Here is a 20849-nt window from a genome sequence, read left to right on the forward strand (position 1 = left end):
GGAAGTGCTCGATATATCGCTATTATCGATTTTTTCTCTCAAAATATCGTAAATATCGATACTACGAAATATCGATTTTTTTCAGCACTTTATTTGTGACTAAAAATTAGACGTGGTACCTATGGCCTAGATATGGTATACGCGCTTATCGCTAATCGTATCGTATTGTAACAGATGATATTCGTTAACAATGTATATGATACAAATGATGCTGATACAACAAAATCCATGATAACTTTGACAATGTATCATGCCTCCGAAAAGACGTAAACATTATTTGTTGGTCATCGATAGATAAATAGTAGCTCAATTACCTATCTTTGTTTGTTTGCTCTTGGATCATCAGCTCTAGTTTGCAAATACTATCCACCTAAAGTCTCGAGCTATAAGAATGGCAATATAATTTGCGTTCACACATATAGGCGTTCACACATATAGACGGACGGAAGGAGAGACGCAGGACGGACATAGCATACCAACGACATTCCTAGCTCGTTTCTTAAATGAGCATACAAATGCGATATAGTTTAATGTAGATAGTGCTTCTACAAGATACTTCAGCTCAAGCGCAGTTAATAGAACGCAATCTTATACATGCGTTTGTATGGGGACATAGAAGAATCGTAGAATGATTGGAAGATTAGCTCTTTGCAGAGATCAGGCGATCTACAAGTGGAGCAGCCTCGTTTGAGGCACTCTGAATTGGTATTATTAGAGAATTAGTCAGAAATAAAACTACATGATCAATTCGAAAGGTTCATTACCACAAGTCATTTATACATTTTACAAATATCCAACAGCTCTCAACACCAGGAAATAGTAATACTCTAACAGCTGCCCAAATACATTGGATTAACAGATCTATTACGGTTTTCATCAATGTTAGACATTGTATTACAAGACTTATTAGCAACACGATTAGTTTAATTATAGCGAAAAGCTTCTTAATTATTAGAACCAATATATTGCCACGTTTCTGCACCATAACAGATATACATTCCTTTATTCCTGCGATTAGTTGACCAAGTGGGCTGTTTTCATATAGGCACTTTATAAATTCATATAATGCTAGCCCAATATATTTAAATAAGTGAATAATTGCGAGTATCAGGCACTTAAATATCATCAACGTAAAAATGGCTACTACAAGCTTTAAAAAAAATTGACCATCCATTGCCAATGATTTTCCTTTTGCATCGCAATGAACACTTAGTAATACCAGCGCAAATAGAACCAAGAAAGCCATTTCGATTGAATTCTGTAGCTTTCAATAGATGTTTATTTAAGACTGTTGCACAACTCCGATGTTACTATTTAAATGTTACTATTTAAATATATGTTACTATTTAAAGAATCGAGATTTGCTATACTTATGTAACTTTGCATAGCAAATTGCAGACTTGCGAAAAAATACTAGCGTTTCTAACTAAGTTGGGTGTCATTTTCTCAGGTGTTATACATAAATTCGATTACTTAATTATCGTCTGACATTTATGCATATGTATAACGCCAAAAATAAATGCGTCTTGACAGGACCATGTGTCTTACGGTATTCTTGAATCAATATTTCACATAATTCAAATACTACTAACAAACAAGGAACAATAATAATAATCATAATATTAGTTCCATGACTTAAATTTAGCTGTGACTATGCTTGTCTAACCGTTTTTCATACAGAATACGTAACCACATCTAATTCGAATTAAGTCAAAACTGGTAGCGTATGCCTCAGGAGCTATAAAATCGAATTTTTCCCCCTTTTTGCCAGCTACAGTACAATATTTTTGAACATGAGAGTTTTATTTGTAGCTCTACTTTTTGCAATTGTTACATCCGAAACTCATATTAAAAAAACTCCGCATTCGGAATTGAGTAATGGCGCGCAACATCATCATCAAAGTCGTCCTCTTAGGCGCAATACTCAATTAAAACGCGACAACGACAGAAAACTAATCATTTCCGGTTCAAATGAATTCGATTCTGACAACCTTCCGAATATCCCAGTTCATGGTCGAATAAGATATAGACCACGAAAACGACCATCAAAACAACCATCAAGACGACCAACAACACGACGAACAACACGACAAACATCACCACGAACATCACGAAAAACAAAACGGCGAAGAACCACAACCACTACAACCACAACTACAACTACAACTACAACCACAACTACAACCCCACCAACAACAACAACAAAAAAGAAGAAAAAGAAAAAAAATGTAGATAATACAACGGCTGAATATGATTCAAGTTATGAATATGAAACTACTGATGTATATAATACAACTAATGTAAAGGATACAACTGATGCTGATACACCAAAACCCACGACAAAATCATTCTATGATGAGTTCGCAAGTTTTGAAAATAGAACCGGAACAACGGAATCATGGAAAAGACCATCTGAGCCTCCACCGGAAGATATAGAAGAGCCTTTAGTGAGCCAGTTGTCCGATATATTACTGGACTTTATTGGTGGAGGTGGTGGAAACTGCTTTTCTGATATCATAGAGGATCAACTTAAAAGGTCTATTGAATTACTAGATGTTTTAGATAAGTGCACGGAAAAAGAAGAGCCATCTCTAAAAAGTACAGAGGACTACCTTAGACGTGAAGTTCAAAAAATAGTGAAAACAATTAACCGGTTTATGACTAAGTGTAAGATACGGAAGTTCATTTTTGTCTGTTTCCCACCTACATTGATAGCGCTTGGCTTTTTAATTTATGTAAATATTAAAATATCGCATCATCTGTTCTGGAAGAACATAAAACTTTATAGCCGATGCAAACGACGTGTAGTCATTGAGCTTTTTACCTTGTCACTTCAGATCGGCGGCGATGTGGCCGTTTGCACATATATAACCATATTTAGACAAAAATTTTTCGGTAAAAAATTTTAAAAGTGTATTTATAATGTGAATAATAATGTGAAATATTTTTAATCAGATGCATATGACTGTAAAAAAGAATTTTAAAAATTCAAAATTGAAACAATTAAGAAAGTTTTAAAACTCGTTTCCGAATCTATGTTTTTGAATAACTTCACAGCTTATATCTAGCCTAAACTTATAAAAATTATTGTAATTAAACTTTTAGAATATAATAATTTCAGTCAAATGTTATATATATAGCAACCTACAAGTTCCTAAATACACGTTTTCAGATTTGTAGGAAAGAGAATGGAAATTGTATAAAATAAAATAAATTAATATTAATAATAATATTCAACATCGCTATTTTATACAATATTTGGGCGAAATGTTTCTTGAATCTGGATTGGATTTTCATAATTTTTTTTTTTTTTTTTTTTTGGGTATACAAGCTCATTTTCAATTACTTACAAAATGAAAACATTATTTTAAATATCCCACTCCTCTTGCGCGCAATCGCCTTAAAAATAAAGTTTGTCAAATCGTTTCGGCGAAAATCATTAGCATATAATGAGCAGTAGCTCCTAAATAACTGGTATCAGTCATCATCTCCGCCTAAAAATCACATGTTATTGCCATGTAATCTACATTTTCAAATGTGCTTTGAATTTTACAATGCATTATAGTATAAAAATCATCCAATTGAGCTTTTAGCGTATCAACGTTTTTCTTTAATCGATATAGCTTTAGAGATACCTGATAAGTGCAAATATCGAAACCAAAATATCGAGTATGAAATATCGGTATCGGCGCACGAACATACTGGATAATAGAAATATCGATATTTTTTAGTGTCCCTAGTTGTAACGCCTCTTTAAAAGTTTCTATTTAGAATCAGTTTTAAAATTATACCTCCTTACGCTAGAGTTTCTAAATTTTGCGTTTAGATTTAGATATTTTTGTTATATTTTCGATATTGACCCAAAATTTTATCCAACTTTCTGTTTATATTTGTAAGTATAGCCTATACTAATAGAGTTGGCCTTTCTTCCATAAACAAATAAAGTTTAATTAAATTCCATTATTTAATGGGTATTTACCTCAACATTTATTAAATAAAATTAAACAATTAACAATGTTACGAAACTCAAAGGCGTATCGCCCAATAGATATTATCAGTTCAACAAAATGAAACATTCAGTTTTTATTGAGAGCACTTTCATTAGTTTCACTTAAGTTCCACATTAGCTGATGGAAAAACATTATTCATAAATGAGCAATACATAATATCGGATACAAAGGTTAACGCTGAGCCTAGTAAACCTCGGGCACTCGGTAATTTACAAGTATCAGCTATTGTCGCATTTAAAAATAATATATTTTGCGTTATATCAATTACTAATTTGTTGGCTTCATGATATTTCTCTACATTCCTTTGTAAGTTTTCATGGTTTTCCGACAGTTTTCGCTTAATTTCGGTGGCCGATTTCTGTATGATGACAAAATCAAATCGTCCTTCCGGCGTTTTTGGACAGTCTCGCATTTTGGTTAAAAATTTGTCTGCTCTTTTTATTAGGACGTCGATCACAGTCTTATGACAGCTTGAGGATCTAAGCTTCTTATTTCCCTTCAACATTTTGAACAATGTTTTGTTCTTTAATAGCTCTATTTTTATCGTAACTTCAGGTATAAGAAACGTAGGGAAATCCATTCTTGCTGTTTTATGCAGTTTTCGCGAGCCATCCACACGAACTACCAAAAGCAATGTTGCAAATAAAATCAGCAATGCCAACTGCCCACCCATTTCTACGCGAGGTCCGAGTTTCAATGATCGCATGTTACGAAAGTTGTTTAATACCATGCTAAAAAATAAAATAAGAATAATAATTTTAAATTAGTTAGATATGGTAAATTTAGATTTAGATGTGGTTCAAAGTGAATTGCATTATATATCACATTATTCATATTCTCTACTGAGTAAAGAATAATGAGAAGTCTGTGACCGAGGCATACACCGAACTAGATATAACAAGTAAAACTCGTGACTAGACGATACCCAGAATTCTACGCAGATCTAAAATTCTACTCATTTCACACTTCTTTATTACAGACATTCAATGTGTAACATATATAATATATGTATATTACTAAGCATCTAATATATATTATTAGTATCTAGAAAAAAATGTGAGCAATATATTTATAATGTATCCCAATATATATTGTGGGAAAATCATACTTGAAGATTTTTGCTTATCTCAAAAGCCAAAATATATATAAGTATAATTTGCAAAATACATATGATCAAATAATATAAGAGTAATAAGACATACTGAAGTAATTTCCGATTTATTTACATATTTTAATTATTTTTTTTTTTTTTTAATTTTATTTTAGAATAACGTGTCAGATATTGTTATACAACCTATTAGTTCTTGTATAAGATTAGAATATGGAGGAAATAAACTTCGTATTTCCTTATAGGTGCACATTATCAGTGGTATTTTAAAGTTGAATTTTCCATTAAGAGCTGCCTCGATTAACTCGATGCCCATGTCAATGATTGTGAGCGCATTTGTTAGCATAATGGCTGCGCAGCGTGTCTGTTCATAAGTGCATGGTGTCTTAGTTTTCTCGATAGCCTGGACAAAACGTATCAAATATTTCGTCACTTTGTCATTGATGTCACCCGTGCAGTTCTTCGCACGGTTACGAAATTCAGTTACTGCTTCTCCTAGAGGCTTGACAGATTTCTGAAAACACCTGTATACATTGGGCTGCGTAAAGCTCAGTATAAGCGAAGTAGTAAAGCCAGTCGGGTATTCCAACGTCAAGCACGCAACATGGTGCAAGCCCACAGCAAGAATAATTAGAGCAAATAGCTTATGCATGGATGTGGTTCACGACTGTACAAATAAATAGAATGAAAAAAATATTTATTACATATATATATATATATTTGATCTATAATATGCTTTCTCGTCCATTCAATTACATCCGCTACGCAAAGTACATATAATTAAATTAAGTTACTTCATGGAACAAATTAGTAAGGAATTGATTCGAAACTGCTCTTTAAAATGTTTATGAAAATTACAATAAAGATTCTGTATGTATCCTATATGGAGAAAATGTATTCAATAATATAATAATATTATTACAAGACAAATACATAAAAGAGCTTTAATCGAGACTGATCGACCACGAGATTCTCTTAATTCTTCGAGGAATTGATATTTAAATTTTCAATTTGTTTAATTATAATATATTTTCAAATAAACGTTGAGAAAAGGATATTATTATTATTATTATGTTTGTAACTGTACGTTTTACGCCAACAATATTAATTTCAATATAGACGAATACTAATTTAATATAGACGAATCACAAGCTGAATCAGCATCGTACACATTTGGCCAACTGTTGGCCATGCCAACTGGCCGTAATAAGTATATCATACATGCAACATTAAGCTGCACAGGATAGTCCAGAGCCAACAATTTGTTGGCCAAGTCAACACGTAAGCAGAATCCCAATCTGTATGAAAGGATTGCCAGTTTGCTGAATGTGTGTGCGTGTTGGTGTGTGTATGCTGACCTCAGTATATTTTGCAAATGTCAGAGTCAAATCCGGGCATTTATCATGATTCAAATGAATTATTGAAGTATATATCTTTGGCATTCCCTATTGGACTATCGAAACACTGCTCTCGCAAGCACACAAACACACACACACTTGCACATACACAGTTGACTATTCCTCTTTGTTGTAAATGGGTTAGGTCAACGGTTGTTTGTTGGGTCACAATGCCAATGTGATTTGTTGATTTACTTAATATCTGGCACTGTGCTTAAATATCAGACACGCTCTCCTAATGGTCTTAGAGGTTATGTTCAAGCAAGTAAAGTCCGATTAATACTTTCTATCACTCCTCACTGACTGGCATAGAACACGTATTACATTACTTCTCCATTTAAACTAGAAATTGTACTATCTAGATTCCTAACTTGTACATGCCATCAATTTAAAATTTGCTGGATGCCATCTGGAGTTTTTGCTCCATCGATATAATCTATTCTATAATCTATTATATGCAATAATGAAATAAGGCAGCTTTAAAAAATTGCATGTAGATCAATTTATTCACAAAGTAATTTCAAGCATTAGCTATTATGAGATATGCTTAAAAAAATGGAAGTAATCAAGTCAAGAGCTTGCTCTATTTAGTGCCTGTGTGAGCTTCAAATGTCACAAGTAAGATTTCGATGGTGTTAAGTGGGACGATAGTAATAAATGGTTCTTTGACATTTCACAGTCGCTCGCTTTCAATAAGATTTACGATTTATACGATCTTTAAGAGAACTAATATTCGAATGTTGTCAACTACTAAGCTAAACTAAATTCATTCGATACATTTGTAAGCCTTGTAATTGAGTTTCTCATGCATTAAAATGAGCCTGATGCATGTATAAGGTCAATATGTTTATTAGAGCAACCTCACAGTAAATTGGATACTGCCACTTTTTCTAGTATTATTTAAGCTGGAATTAATCGATTTTGATCGATAGTAAGGATGTACGATGATTTATCGGACAAAAAAACGATTGATACAAATTTTGTATGGTATATAGGAATAAACATATAAGTTTTTATTAGAGTATTTAGTATATTGATATATATATATATACTATATGTGGTAAGTTACACAAACTTTTACCTGTTAACTACAAAGTCATTATACGCCTAAATCGCCTTTCAAATAAAACATGACAGCCTCAAAGCATTGCACATAAATTAATTTATTCAGAAGGTAATTTTAATAAACACTTTATATATATTTAACCCAATTTCTATGGTTGCGAGACGTGCATTAAAAAAGATGAAAGAAATTAACCCAAGAACTTTTTTAAAATATTTCTTGATCGATTCAGGACCCATGTATATTTCTTCATATACTTATCTTCGCATTTATTCAAATCTTCAATACCAATTGTATCCAATAGGATTTCAGTTGTTCTAATGTGGATGATATTCATCATAAACTTATCGGCCCAGCTGCATTCTGATGGAACCCCACAATTTTTGATTAACTTTTTGCTTTCGGGTATTAGTTTCTTTTTTATTTTGTTTATAAACTCATCCAACTTCTCACTATTTCCTTTACACTTTTTAATGGACAAATCCAAGTTTTGTAACACTTCCTTATAAGTCTTAAAGAAATTCATTGTTAACTTGGTCATATTGGTAAGAGAAAAGTCTTCAGAGAATTCATTTAATGAATTTTGTGAAAGAACCTAAAAGTTTTTATTATATTTGTATATTCGAATTAAACTGATTTCAATATTTAATAACTTACGTTAAAGACACTGAGACAGAGAAAAGAAAGAACAAATAGCAAAAAATAGCCCTTTGACATTTTACAGTCGCTCGCTTTCAATACGCTTCACGATTTATACGATCTTCGAGAAAACTAATATTCGAATGATGTCAAGCACTAAGCTAAACTAAACGCATTCGATACATTTGTGAACCTTGTAATTGGATTTATCACACATAAAATGCACTTAACTTGCAAATGTTGATGTAAAAACTGTACATAAATATATCTGCGCAGTTAATTTGAAATCTATGTTTTTTTACCGTTCAACCTAAGTTTAAAAAACAATATGAAGACATCGATTAATCTTACTTATAAGTATATAAAGAAATAACATGTGTTATTGGTTATCATTAGTATTAGCTTGTATTGGGTATGATATACATATAAATATGGCATCTTTCGAATTACATTCATATTAACACATAGCTCATATCGTTAAACTGTTCAAGAATATATGTATGAATATACTTTATGGGATCTGACATGCTTCTGAATTCACAATTACAGTTTTCGGACAGATACTCTGATGCACAGACGGATTTGGCTATACCATGGTTTGGTGAGAAATGAAATTGTATAAATGCAGTGTATAATTCATTGTGTAACGAGTACATCAACATCATCAGCCATTATGATGTCCACTTTAAAAAGGCCTAATCTCACGGTAAGAAAGCTGAAAAGACATCATCCAGAAATCAAAAATTATATTGATGATTAACCCAATTAACTCTATAAATTTATTTATAGACAGCAAATTCAATATCGACCGATATCGGCATACTCGCTACGCCTTTATTGTCAGACAAAATACTTTACATACCATGCAAATAGAACCATTTCAATAGTGGTTAGTAAATATTTTATCCATGTCATGCTATCTCAATACTTTCTCGAACCATTTAAACTGCCGGGTATTGGCTAATTGTGAACACGAAGGGACAGAAGCTTTTGTTACCAAATTACTTAATCTGCATGCGAAGACAATTGTCAATCAACAAGATATTACACGTTAATCGCTTTAAACAATGCCCAGGCAAACAATTGTGGTAGTGGAATGTCGTGGCACGCAATTGGCATTTACTGTCTTAGGCAAGTTTTCGGCCCGGGGAAATTGTCATAGGCCCGACCAGCAGCATTTAATGAGCGGCCCCAAATCAAAGACAACAAACGATTTTTCGAAGAGGCAATCAGTCAACACTGCAGCTCGAGCAACTCGACGAGCTGTGTCACCCGCAGCTGCCCCATCCCCAGAACGTGTCCAATTTTACTAATTAGAGCAAATATTTGTCTACTTGATAAATTTGGTGGGTGGCAGTGGGTTGCCACCCACACAGCACCGCCCGGTCATTACCAGCACGCACAACGGAGCATTTTGGTCCCCTGCCTCCCAAAGCTTCTAAGCAAGCCCCGTCGCCTTGCCAAGAATTTAATTACGCGCCCATTCATGGGGACGAAAAATCAGTCAACCCCATACCAACCCCCTCATCCCCTTCAGCAAAGGTTATTCAAGCAACAGCTCCAGCTGTTTGTTAGCTAGAAATCACTTTTATGTGCCTGACAGGAATTTCCAGAACTCAGGAGTTTCGCTCCTATTCGGTCTGGTCCTTTTGCCATGGAATCAATTCTCTTTAAATAGTTTGCAAGTTCTGAGTTTTCGCAATAATACCAAAACACTCTTTAATACCCTTCAGCCAATCTCTACTATTCGGAAGTAATAATAACAAATCTGATATTCTTATGCATTATTTCTATACTCAATAAATAAAAGTGAGCATGGTTATTCCAGAGGACGATGAACAAGAAGAACTTTCACCATGTAGGAAAAAGTCAGAGTTGTTGTGTGATACAACTTCAACTCCATCTAATTTGATTTGCAGCATTTTATTGAACTCAAATAATATAATATAATAGATGTAGTGCTTCAAGTCATTATCTCTTATGTTCCGAGAACTTTTTAAAAACCAATCTGGCATCATTGTATGTCCTTCTCAACATGTGCAACACTTTCTCCATACATGGCTTAGGGTTTGAATAATCAAATGTGTCAAATACGCCATCGATAGTCAGCGCATTAATAGTTTCCATTATTGAATTTGCTTCGTCGCTACAGCCTAAGCTCCCCCACTTGCGACAGTCTGCTGCAACTTTTAAAGAACTTTGCATAATAACATCAAGTCTCGTTCTCACCGGCTTTATCTTTTCAACCGATTCAGCACATTCAGAAATAGCGCTCTTAATCTCTCGCAATTTATCCGAATAATCAGCAAAAAATGTTGGTGTTAATTTTACTACAAATGCCACAACATTTGGTCTATTGAATACATTGGCGTTTGTTGGATAGATCTAAAGGTGATGACTGTTCTTTATTTAAGATTTGAGCTGATTTATATATTTATAAACTTACGTTAAAAACACAGACACAGAAAAATAAAACTAATAAATGACCCATTGTGCAGAATCTCAATTTCAATATGATTTAAATATTATCTTTAAGAAAATTAAAATTCGAACTATTTTAAACATGAACTAAACGCTTTGGATACATTGGATAGCCTTGTAATCGGATTTTTCACACATTTCAAAAGAATGTGTAGTTAAAATTGATTACAGCGTGTATAATTCACCATATCTACAAAATATATTTTTAAGTAGCAAATAAAAATAAATACAATATTTCTGTCTATTGACTTATATAATATTATTGAATTGATTTTATTTGTAGAAAAAATTGACGTTGTCGAGCAAAATATCATTATTGGTATATTCTTTTGGTATAATTTACAATTCAGATGATGTCAATAGCAACTTTGGGAGTGAGTTTATTAAAATGTATGTACTTAATATTGCTAAGAATTATACCGGCTATATAAATATATTCAATCAGTTGTTAAATTCAAGATCTTATCTTTTCATAACTCAACGATTCCAAGTGAGCGAATTAAAAATGGGAAATCAGGGAATATTGGTATTGTGTAAATGTAGGGCAGTTATTCTCCAAAATATATAAGCGTTTTTTAGATGACCCATCCAATTTTATCGATAACAATCGATAATTGATTTCGTTTTTAATCCTAACTTTAATACGTTTGCTTCCAATTTGATATAACGTATTTCAAGTACTAGCAGCTTGTGCTTTGGCATAAACACACATAAATGAAGACTACCGACTACCGAAGACTACTTATTAAAGAATTCAGTCCCCATATTATAGTTCATATTGCCATGCAAGGAAAAGTTGAATTATTGGAATATCAGCTCTTTGCACGGTTCAGTGGATCTCATAGTCGAGCAGTCTCGCTTATAATTATAATTATCAAATTATAAAAAATTATAAAACACTATAAAGCTTTTGGCAAACTATGCCGACACATTCCAATACATACGTATACAAATATACACGTGCGCAGCCCACGTCTTAAATAGAATAGTAAACATCTATAAGGGATTAGTCAGAGCATTTACCGGTTCGCTGATTACTAAATAATTCAAAATGAAAAATAAATAAATAAATAGTAATAAAAATAGGCATAAAAAATGAAATAAAACGCACATAAATTTGTTTAAATATTTTTGGCAAATGAGAGAAGATGAATGATGTTCAGCATGTGATATGTATGTGATCCACGCTCCTTACATTAAGTTATGGCATGATTCCTCTTTAGCTGCTGTCAACTAAGCTACCCAATTAGTTCCGTATGCTTGAAGATGACGAAGATGTCTGCGATTCACTATATTATATGGCTGGTATTATGGACAGCGTTTGTTGATCGGTTCACGACTCGGAAAGCACTAGATTTTTTCACATGTTTAGCAATTTGTATAACTTATCGTTAGACTTGTGAGAGGTATTTAAATTTCAACAAAAAGACGCTTTAGTGTACTCAGAATTAGGACTAGGAGGTATTAAAACTATACAATGATATTCTTTTATAGGAATTAAAAAAAAGTCGTATTGATTCAAATCTTTTCATATACGTTATAATATTTGAAGAGCACTCTTAGTGGACGTCCAAAGGGAGTTCTTTAGAAATGTCGCCTTTGGCAATACAAACACAGCACACAATTGAAGTTGATTGCTCTTTGCTGAAATTGGGACACTTTCTAGATGAAAGGATTATTAAGAGATTTTCTAAGGGAATCAAAAGTTTTGCTATTTGCGACAGACTCAATAATTCTCGCATTTTATGGCCCAAGTTTTATTCGTATTGTTTTGTGTGCTTTGTCCTAAGCGTCTGTCTTTCTCTCTCTCTCTTTCTCTCTCGCATACTCTATCTCCGTGTAGTTTGTAAACTTTGCACTTCGTGCCATAAAATTATATAAAATATATCCTCTCGCAGCCGCTCTGTCGTTTGAGCTGCTGTCAATGTCGTTTGCTGCCAAAAAGTTGAAAGGATACAATTTGTGGTACCATCAAAACAATGCCTGAAGAGCCAAAAAAAAAAAAAAAAAAAGGAGTAAGATAAGATAAGAAACGACTTTTGTATGTAGAGAAGGGAGTTTAGATGTGTTTTTACTATTTTTCTCTCTTATTTACTATTTTGTTTATTTATGTCATACAATAGGAGTTTAATTTGGTGCGAGTAACGCCAGATATAAACTAGGCTAAGCATATAGGTGTATATATATGTATATATATACATACATGCGATACTCTGTTTATTTGATAACTGAAGCTCGATAATTCTTATTATGAAATTTATATTCGAATGCTTCAAGCCCAAAGTTTTTCCAATGAAAATAATTATACTTATAAAGCAAATGACAGACTATATGATTCAATATAATTTGGGCAATAATATTATTATTAATATTATATTATTTTTTTACTTTTACAAAACAATTTATGTATGCGAAATGGGTTTCATATTTAATGCATTTATATAGTTGAAAGATGTTACGTTCGTTACGTTCCAACATTTAAGGTTAAGCATACAAAATTTGAGTGAGCACAGAAGGTTTCCTAATTTTGAAAGCAGATGAGCTCTGCTCTGCTATAAGCATATCAATTATGCAGTTATATTGTTTCAGATTGTGGGCTACTACTTATAAAAAGTACAGACAAATTGTCCAAGACATCCGGCACAACGAAGCTAATGAGGGGCGAACGAAAACGTGGTCAAAATTGTTGCACTGATTGTAAATTAAATGCTGAGAAGCACCACCGACAAATTTAAAAAGCATTACAAGTAATGGGTGTGAAACATTTATAAATATCAATTCTCAGCTGGGGACAGTTGACAATAATTTGCGCAGATTGAAGAAATGAGACCTCTAACAGAGAGTTGTACATAGATATGTGCACGAAAATTAGAATATATATTAGATGTATATATTCCACTTACTAAATAATGCAAACATTTTAAGCTCATCCAATTTTTGCCTGTCACTGACGACAAATACGTAAATGACAAGCGAAAAGACATCTTAATGAGTACATATGTATATATGCATATACATATGATTTAGTTATATGCCGAACCGATATATTCCCACAGTCTGTCCACTGAAAATAATTTCTTACCTCATCGAGAACGTTGATCTCGCGTGCCAGAATCCGAGCCACGTACCACGTACCACACCACGGAGCACAACTTGTGCTCATAGTGGGTTTATTTAATTTTAAAAATGATCTATGTGCGATAAGCAATTTCGTTTTCTAGCGAACTACACCGAATAAGCTGCCATACAAGAGATACATATATACAAATATATGTCTATGCAAAAAGAAATGTTTAAATATATTTAAATTGAAAAATAAAACAAAGTAAAAGTAAAAAAGTTTCTTTAATTATTCAAATATTTGACTGTCAAGCTATTTACTTGGTATTCCCCAAAACTTTTAGCGTTCAACAATTGTGCAGATATGTAACTCTGTCAATAAAAGAATTAACAATGCTTAAGAAGTTCTAACTATTTTTAGCCAGAGAGTATACAAAAAATAAAGTTTTTAAATATTTATGAAAAGAAATAAAATAATAACAATAATATGTGTAGTAATAATTTTATATTATATTATTCATTTCCATTTTAAGCTTTAAAAATATTTTTAATAATTATGTATATCTGATTATTATTATTATTATTATTATTATTATTATTATTATTATTATTATTATTATTAATATATATTTTTTTTTTAATAAAATATAAAGTTTGTACAATATTATAAAAGACTATATATTTACACATGTATAATATAAAAAGCTTGTGACCAGATTATTAAGTTTTCTCTACTATTCGCCCTGGATGGATATCGTTTTGTAAATATGTATGTAGCTTGAACTCGCAACACTCTGCCTATAGAGAGTTTGTTGTAAATACTTTGTAAGTTTTCAAAGTTGAATATTTGTTTACAATACCAAAATGTTGTTGCTGACATGCTCACAACGCCAAATGGGCAAACATCACAATACCAAATTTCAATGTAAAAGTGCTTGAGTGCTTGTTACGACGAATATGCAATGTTCTTTCTAGCGCTCTCCAACTAATTGGTTAATATGTGAAATTCATTTCAACAATTGATCGACGGCTAAATTTACAATGAGCAACAATCAAGTTGGGAGTAAAAAAGAGGATTTACTTGAATCATGTAAGTGTATAGAACGTAAGCACTTATTTACAGTAGTCTTGCATGCGTACATACATATGTACATATATGTACTAGGCTATGTGCTTTGCAGTGTCACTTGGAACATGGCCTGCCTGTTTTCTGTTTCTATTTTCATTTATTTATTATTATTATTTTTGAAAGTTTTATTTCCTTTTTAGAAACTTTTCCATTCAAGCCGCAAAATGTCAAAAGAAACATCGAAATGCCTGCTGAAAATTTGTTTACAAATCAGAGCCCTTTACATGAAGCTGATTCCTCAATTTTAAAGTTTCAACAATTTATTTGACTATATATTTTTAAGTACCTAAATTACATTTTTGTTATCAAAAAAAAGTTGTTAAACAAATAATTCCGAAATTGTAAAATAAATATGAGTTCAATAAATATTTAAATTGTTTATTAAAATGTATAAGAATTTGTTATATTCATTTTTGTTTTTATTTTTTTTTAATCATTTTGAACTATATTCTATATTTCTCTTATTTATTTTAGATTTATATTTTATATTTATATTTATAATTATTAAATTTATTAGCTGTACGTGAATACCTAAGCAGATTATTTACTTCAATTCCTTGAATAATTTTCTTTGTGTGCTTTCAAGCTCGAATAAGAACCCAGACAAAGTTTGAATGGTCGAAATTTATTGTGCTGAAATCAAATTGAAGAAGAAGGCTTGTGCAACTGTATGTATGTATGTATGTACATATATGTATGTGTCTATTCGCTTTTACTAAGAAAAATGTGTTGAAGGTCAATTCGAATAACAGCTGAGCGAGCTTCACACACATACATACATATATTTATACTACATTAGCATATGCATATGTGTGCACATATGTATTGAGGCGAGAATGAATGCATATGCATGTACATATGTATGTATGTGTGTGTGTGTGTGTGTTTGTGACTCTTGTCATATGCTTTTCGTTTATTTGTTTGCTTGTTGAGGCTGCTGTTGATGTTGCCATTTCGCTTGTATTTTTTTGGCACAAAAGGCAACGTGCATTAAAATTGATAGCCTTTGACACGACGGCGGAGTGCGCGGGCAGCAGCAGACAGTCAAGCAAAAGACGAAATGGAATTGACAGTCACTGTGAGAGATGGCTTCAAAAGCTTTGCCTTTTATAATGTACGCATACATGCACACTTCTACGCCTGCCCGTACTTGCTTCTATATGAATGTATAAGTGAATGAGTGTATGAGAGTGTGAGAGTGTGAGTGTATGGTATGCTTTGCACTTTGCTTTTTGTCGTCGCCTTTGCTCTGGCAGCAGCTGCTGCTGTTGTTGTTGTTGTTGTTGTTCGCTGTTCGCTGTGGTGCCAATATGTCTGCCATAGCACACATCAAATTGGGTTCGTATACCTGTGTGTGTGTGCGTGTAGCTGTCTGCTTGCTGGCTGTATACTCAGATAACTGCCAAAACAACAACAGCAACAATTACCTCAGCGAAACAACAAACAAAAGCATTAAGATAACAAAACGACATGAAACTTCGTGTCAAGCATAATTTGCAAAAAGTAAAAAATAAATAAAGAGGCAAAAAAAAACTATGAAAACATGTTAAATAGAGCCAAAACAATTAAGTCACACAACCAAACGCATACAGGCACATGCATCATAAATATGTAGCATGAATTTGGAAAATAAGCTTCAGTGTTTAGCCAGTCGGGATTTTGAATGGAACAGTTGAAAATGATATAATATACTAAATATTAAGAAATTTGCTATTTCTCTCTCCTTTTCTCTTTTTCTTTCAATCACTCGCTCCCTTTCTCATTTTCATTCGATTTGTTCTTCTCTTTCCCTTTCTCCTTCTCTTCATCTCTTTAATTTATGTTCGCTTTTGCTTTATTTTAATCGTTCTTTTTCTGCTTATCTTTTTCCTTATCTTTCTCTTCTTCTCATTATCTTTCTCTTTCCCTTTCTCTCCGTATCATTCTATTTCTGCTTATCTTTTTCCATATCTTGCTCTTTTATGAATCTTTTAATGTCTCTTTATTTTCTTTCTCCATCAATTTATCACTCTATTTGCGGTATTATTTTCTGTATTGCTCTTTTCCGAGTTTCCCTATTTCGCCCTCTATCCTTCCTATACCACACGCTTCTTATTCTCTATCTCTTTCCCTCTTCCATTCATGTCAATATTTAGTTGTATCTGCCCCTGTTGTTTCTCTGAATGTTTACTTCATCTCTCACCCCCTTACTTTCATTCTCTCTAATTAGACTAACTACTTTATATTTAATCGAGTATACGAACATATATGATTTTTATATAGCATGGGACTCTAACTCTGATAGCTTTGATTAAGTTATTTTTGATGTTATAATGAGACTGCCAAAAGTAATTATTTGAAAATCATTATCAAAGAAATACTTAGGAATGTTTATATCAGTCAATGTTCAAAGTAGCATACGTAAATCGAAATAACTGAACTCCAATTAAGTTCAATCTAATCGTTAGAGATTAGATTTCTTATCAATGTCAACAGAATCGAAGTTATCGTCGTCGTGTAGCTGAATTTAGTTCATTTTCTAACATCAAACATTAAACTTGAACTACAAATGACGCCACAAATACGCCCCCTATCGGCCAATTTGCAACGCATTGCCATTGAGGAGCTAAATGAAGTGCCCGAACGTCTAGATGCGGATATTGAAACATTACGCACCTGGCTCAAACAGCAACCACATCTACGCGCACGCATCGACGATCAGTTCCTTGTGGCCTTTCTGCGCGGCTGCAAGTTTAGCCTGGAGAAGGCCAAGTCTAAGCTGGATAAATTTTATACGCTGCGCACTCGCTATCCGGACTTTTATACGATACGTGATGTGGACAGCCAGCGCCTACACGAACTACTGCGCCTTGGGTGAGTGGCTGTTCCAGATGGAAGCGAATACTGTGAGCCGGATCTACATATCTTAACCCTTCCTCAGCGTCGGCTTGCGTTTGCCACGTCCGCTGCACGATGACGGACCACGGATCATTTATGTGCGACCCGGCTCCTATGCAGCGGACAAGTATACTTTTGAGGAGATAATGGGCGTGTCGCACGCCCTGAGCGCGTTGAGTCTACAGCATGATGACTACGCCGTCATCTATGGCTGTCTGCTGATCCTCGACTTTAGCGGCTATACGGCGGCCCATCTGTTACAGTTTACGCCGAGCATTGTAAAGAAGATGTCCGTCTTTGCTGAGGAAGCCATGCCCATTCGGGACAAGGGCAGGCACATGATCAACACGAATGCCGTCTTCGAAAGGGGCTTTAATCTGATGCACTCACTACTGCCTGCCAAGGAGCAGAGTCGGGTATATATATAGATACATGCATACATAATATATCTGTCTCTCCCTCTGACAGCAGCTTCTGGTTCTGCTTTAAACAGATATCAGTGCACGGCAGCAATTTGGAATCACTTTACAAACACATACCGCAAAAGTATTTACCCACACACCTGGGCGGGGAGCAGGGCACGATTGAGGAGCTCAAGCAGCAGACGTGGGATATCTTTACGGAGCAACGGGAGTACCTCAGGGCGGAGGCTAACTATGGAGTGGACGAAACGCTGAGGCCTGCCGGACAGAGCTGCGATTATGAAAGCATCTTTGGTGTTGATGGATCATTTCGCAAATTAGACTTTGATTAAATCAAAGGTCAATGCACAGAAAGAAGACTTTTTCCTTTGTCTCACCTAACTATTTTTTGAGACCTCCTTGAATCTATTTTTCAATTTTAATAAAAATTTCTTCTAAAGGCGATGGATATCAATACACATTTTTTATTATTGTATGCATTTCAATTCGGATTCGGAATGAGTGGATATACGGCGCCCACGCAAAGAATTCAGCTCATGTTTATGGGAATTGCATGTTTCTATTTGCTTTCTGCTCAGATGAGTATATACTTAATGGTCCGATTTATGGCCAAAGTCTTCAATGAAATCGTAAGAATTCGGCCATTCACCTGGCATAACGCCCACATCGGGGCGCCACCTGCTGTTGGCATATGTGAATCGAATTCATATTCGATAACTGTATCGATATACTTCCATGTAGAGCTTTAGAACTAACCATATACATCAAAGCAGAACCGAAATCCAATTGAAAACTTTCTTTTTCCGTTTTCAAAGTGAAAGATTTATATTATATGAACATAAAAGTTCAGTGTGAGAATGTTATTAGGGATTTATTAATTTGTACAGCTTTTGTTTTCCCAATTTTGTTTTTCTATGTCTGCAACGAATCTACTTTGTTCTTTATCAATAAACAAATTTTTGCTCAGTTGTTTTTTTTTTTTTTTTTTTTTCTATTTCCATTTCACAGACAGCAAATTATTTGTGCGTATAGATTTTCACACTCGAAAATCGCAACAGCATTTCGTGCATATAGAATTGGATCAATCCGATCCGATTAATATTTATGTCTAATAATTTATACTGAAGAGCCGTGGCGCAAGAGACATGAACAAATTGGCTTCGTTTCTTCTCACTAGCTGAAAATCGAGGCCTTGCCTAACGAGGCCCAGTTAACATCAATAAACTGTAATATAAATGTGTAGTTCCAATTGATAAATCTAAAGCTGAACAACCCATCGATCGTGTCAATTTGCATACCGAATTCAGACTGTCGTAAATTTATTGTTTCACGACTGATTCCGGTCGATGGCGAGTGCTATAAATCGAATGTGAAAGGTTTTGTTTTTTTGAAGATTTACGACTCATTGATTGATTTTGATATTTGGAATGAGATTAGCGCTCGGGATAAATGGAGATGTGTCGGCATACCCATACTGTCTTTCGAAAGTGTTGTAAAATTATCTTGAAGGTTGTTAATCAAACACCCAGTCTATAATATTTCAATACAATGATTTAAACTAATTAAATTTGTTTCATTTCACCTTCATGGTGAGTTATGTATGTCAACGTTTATAATGTAATAAACAGAGCGTTTCAAGTTTTTACACAAACCTATTATCCATTGAATTGTCAAGTATATTTGTCGTAGCGTAAGTGGCTCTATAAGTAGAAACTGATTCGCCTCATTTGGATTTAAATCGTAAATTAAGACTTCATAATGACGTTAAAAGCTGCTGTAGGGTTGACGGTGCTCTTCGTGGCACTGTTTGGTGTCAATGCGCTCAACGACTGTGAGGAGCATCCGAATTTATTTTGCATCCTCCAGGCAATGTTCAATCCACTTAAGTCCTTTATGTGTCTGCAGGCTGCAGCTGAAACTTTTGAAGTGACTACCAACAGGTATTATTTTTCTATTCTCCAATGCAACAAGGAAATAGCACCCAATCTGGCCATTGACGTCTTTGAAAATATCATGAGAGACATCCTGACAGCTAGCACCAAAATCAAATATGCTTGCAACTTAAATACATTGGACATAATCAAAGAAAGTTTTTGGTGTTCCTCGAAAATTGTCTATGAATACATCCGGCTGCGATTTTTGCTTGGCTCGGCGGAATCTACTGGGAGCAGAAGTGAACAGTTCAATAATTGTGTAGCACCTCATATCAAAGAGTATATTGAAAGATTTCCAGCTACTTACTCACAGTTGAATGCCTGTATTTTCAAAGAAAAATAAAACTGCTAAATGAGAAAAATTCTCAAATATTATAATTAATGTACACATACATATGTACGTAATCTGATCATTTCTTATTTCTTTGGGGTATTGTGTTCTAAAAAGCTGGAATTGAATGAGGATAATGGCTCTTATCTGATTTATTGGCTTCTTGAACTAGAGAAGAAGTAAATACGGAGTATCGTGTAATCAATCGTGTCTTACGAATCGCTTTCACACGTCGCACTAAAAAAATCTGAGAATCACATAGAAAAGCAGAAGTTTAAGAAATAACAGTTGCTTATCAAATTTAATTATTTAAACTACAAGCGCCTCAAAATGACAATAATAAATAAAGTCACTCACAGAATATACGACAAATTGAATTTACTGCCCGACTATGCAAA

General features: G+C 33.7%; 1 protein-coding gene and 4 long non-coding RNA genes across 7 annotated transcripts in view; 2 read left to right on the forward strand and 3 right to left on the reverse strand.

Annotated features, from left to right (window-relative positions):
- The window catches only part of LOC26528235, a 36006-nt gene extending 21820 nt beyond the window's left edge, over nucleotides 1–14186 (forward strand). Inside the window, exons 3-4 of one of the 3 annotated variants that reach the window (XR_004364312.2) lie at nucleotides 8767–8923; nucleotides 10982–14186. This is a non-coding gene — a long non-coding RNA (uncharacterized LOC26528235). Of the gene's footprint in view, nucleotides 1–8766; nucleotides 9143–10981 lie in introns of those variants that run through there. The other 2 variants (XR_004364313.2, XR_004364311.2) reach the window with 2 other exon arrangements.
- LOC122757512 lies at nucleotides 7663–8520 on the reverse strand. Its single transcript, XR_006357572.1, has 2 exons — nucleotides 8236–8520; nucleotides 7663–8173 (listed from the first exon to the last, which is right to left on the reverse strand). It is a non-coding gene; the product is annotated as an uncharacterized LOC122757512 (long non-coding RNA).
- On the reverse strand, nucleotides 10125–10795 carry LOC116804342. The gene is made up of 2 exons (XR_004364315.2): nucleotides 10664–10795; nucleotides 10125–10602 (listed from the first exon to the last, which is right to left on the reverse strand). It is a non-coding gene; the product is annotated as an uncharacterized LOC116804342 (long non-coding RNA).
- A 3204-nt stretch (nucleotides 14187–17390) lies between the features above and the next one.
- LOC6583136 (alpha-tocopherol transfer protein) lies at nucleotides 17391–18642 on the forward strand. Its single transcript, XM_002008778.4, has 3 exons — nucleotides 17391–17740; nucleotides 17808–18180; nucleotides 18258–18642. The coding sequence occupies exons 1-3, from the start codon at nucleotides 17436–17438 to the stop codon at nucleotides 18516–18518; spliced, it is 939 nt and encodes a 312-aa protein (XP_002008814.1). The 5' UTR covers nucleotides 17391–17435; the 3' UTR covers nucleotides 18519–18642.
- A 492-nt stretch (nucleotides 18643–19134) lies between these two features.
- On the reverse strand, nucleotides 19135–19709 carry LOC122757570. Its single transcript, XR_006357648.1, has 2 exons — nucleotides 19485–19709; nucleotides 19135–19410 (listed from the first exon to the last, which is right to left on the reverse strand). It is a non-coding gene; the product is annotated as an uncharacterized LOC122757570 (long non-coding RNA).
- Between the last annotated feature and the right edge of the window lie 1140 nt (nucleotides 19710–20849).

The sequence above is a fragment of the Drosophila mojavensis genome, unplaced genomic scaffold, assembly GCF_018153725.1.
Source record: "Drosophila mojavensis isolate 15081-1352.22 unplaced genomic scaffold, ASM1815372v1 contig_74, whole genome shotgun sequence".
NCBI classification, from domain to species: Eukaryota; Metazoa; Arthropoda; class Insecta; order Diptera; family Drosophilidae; genus Drosophila; species Drosophila mojavensis.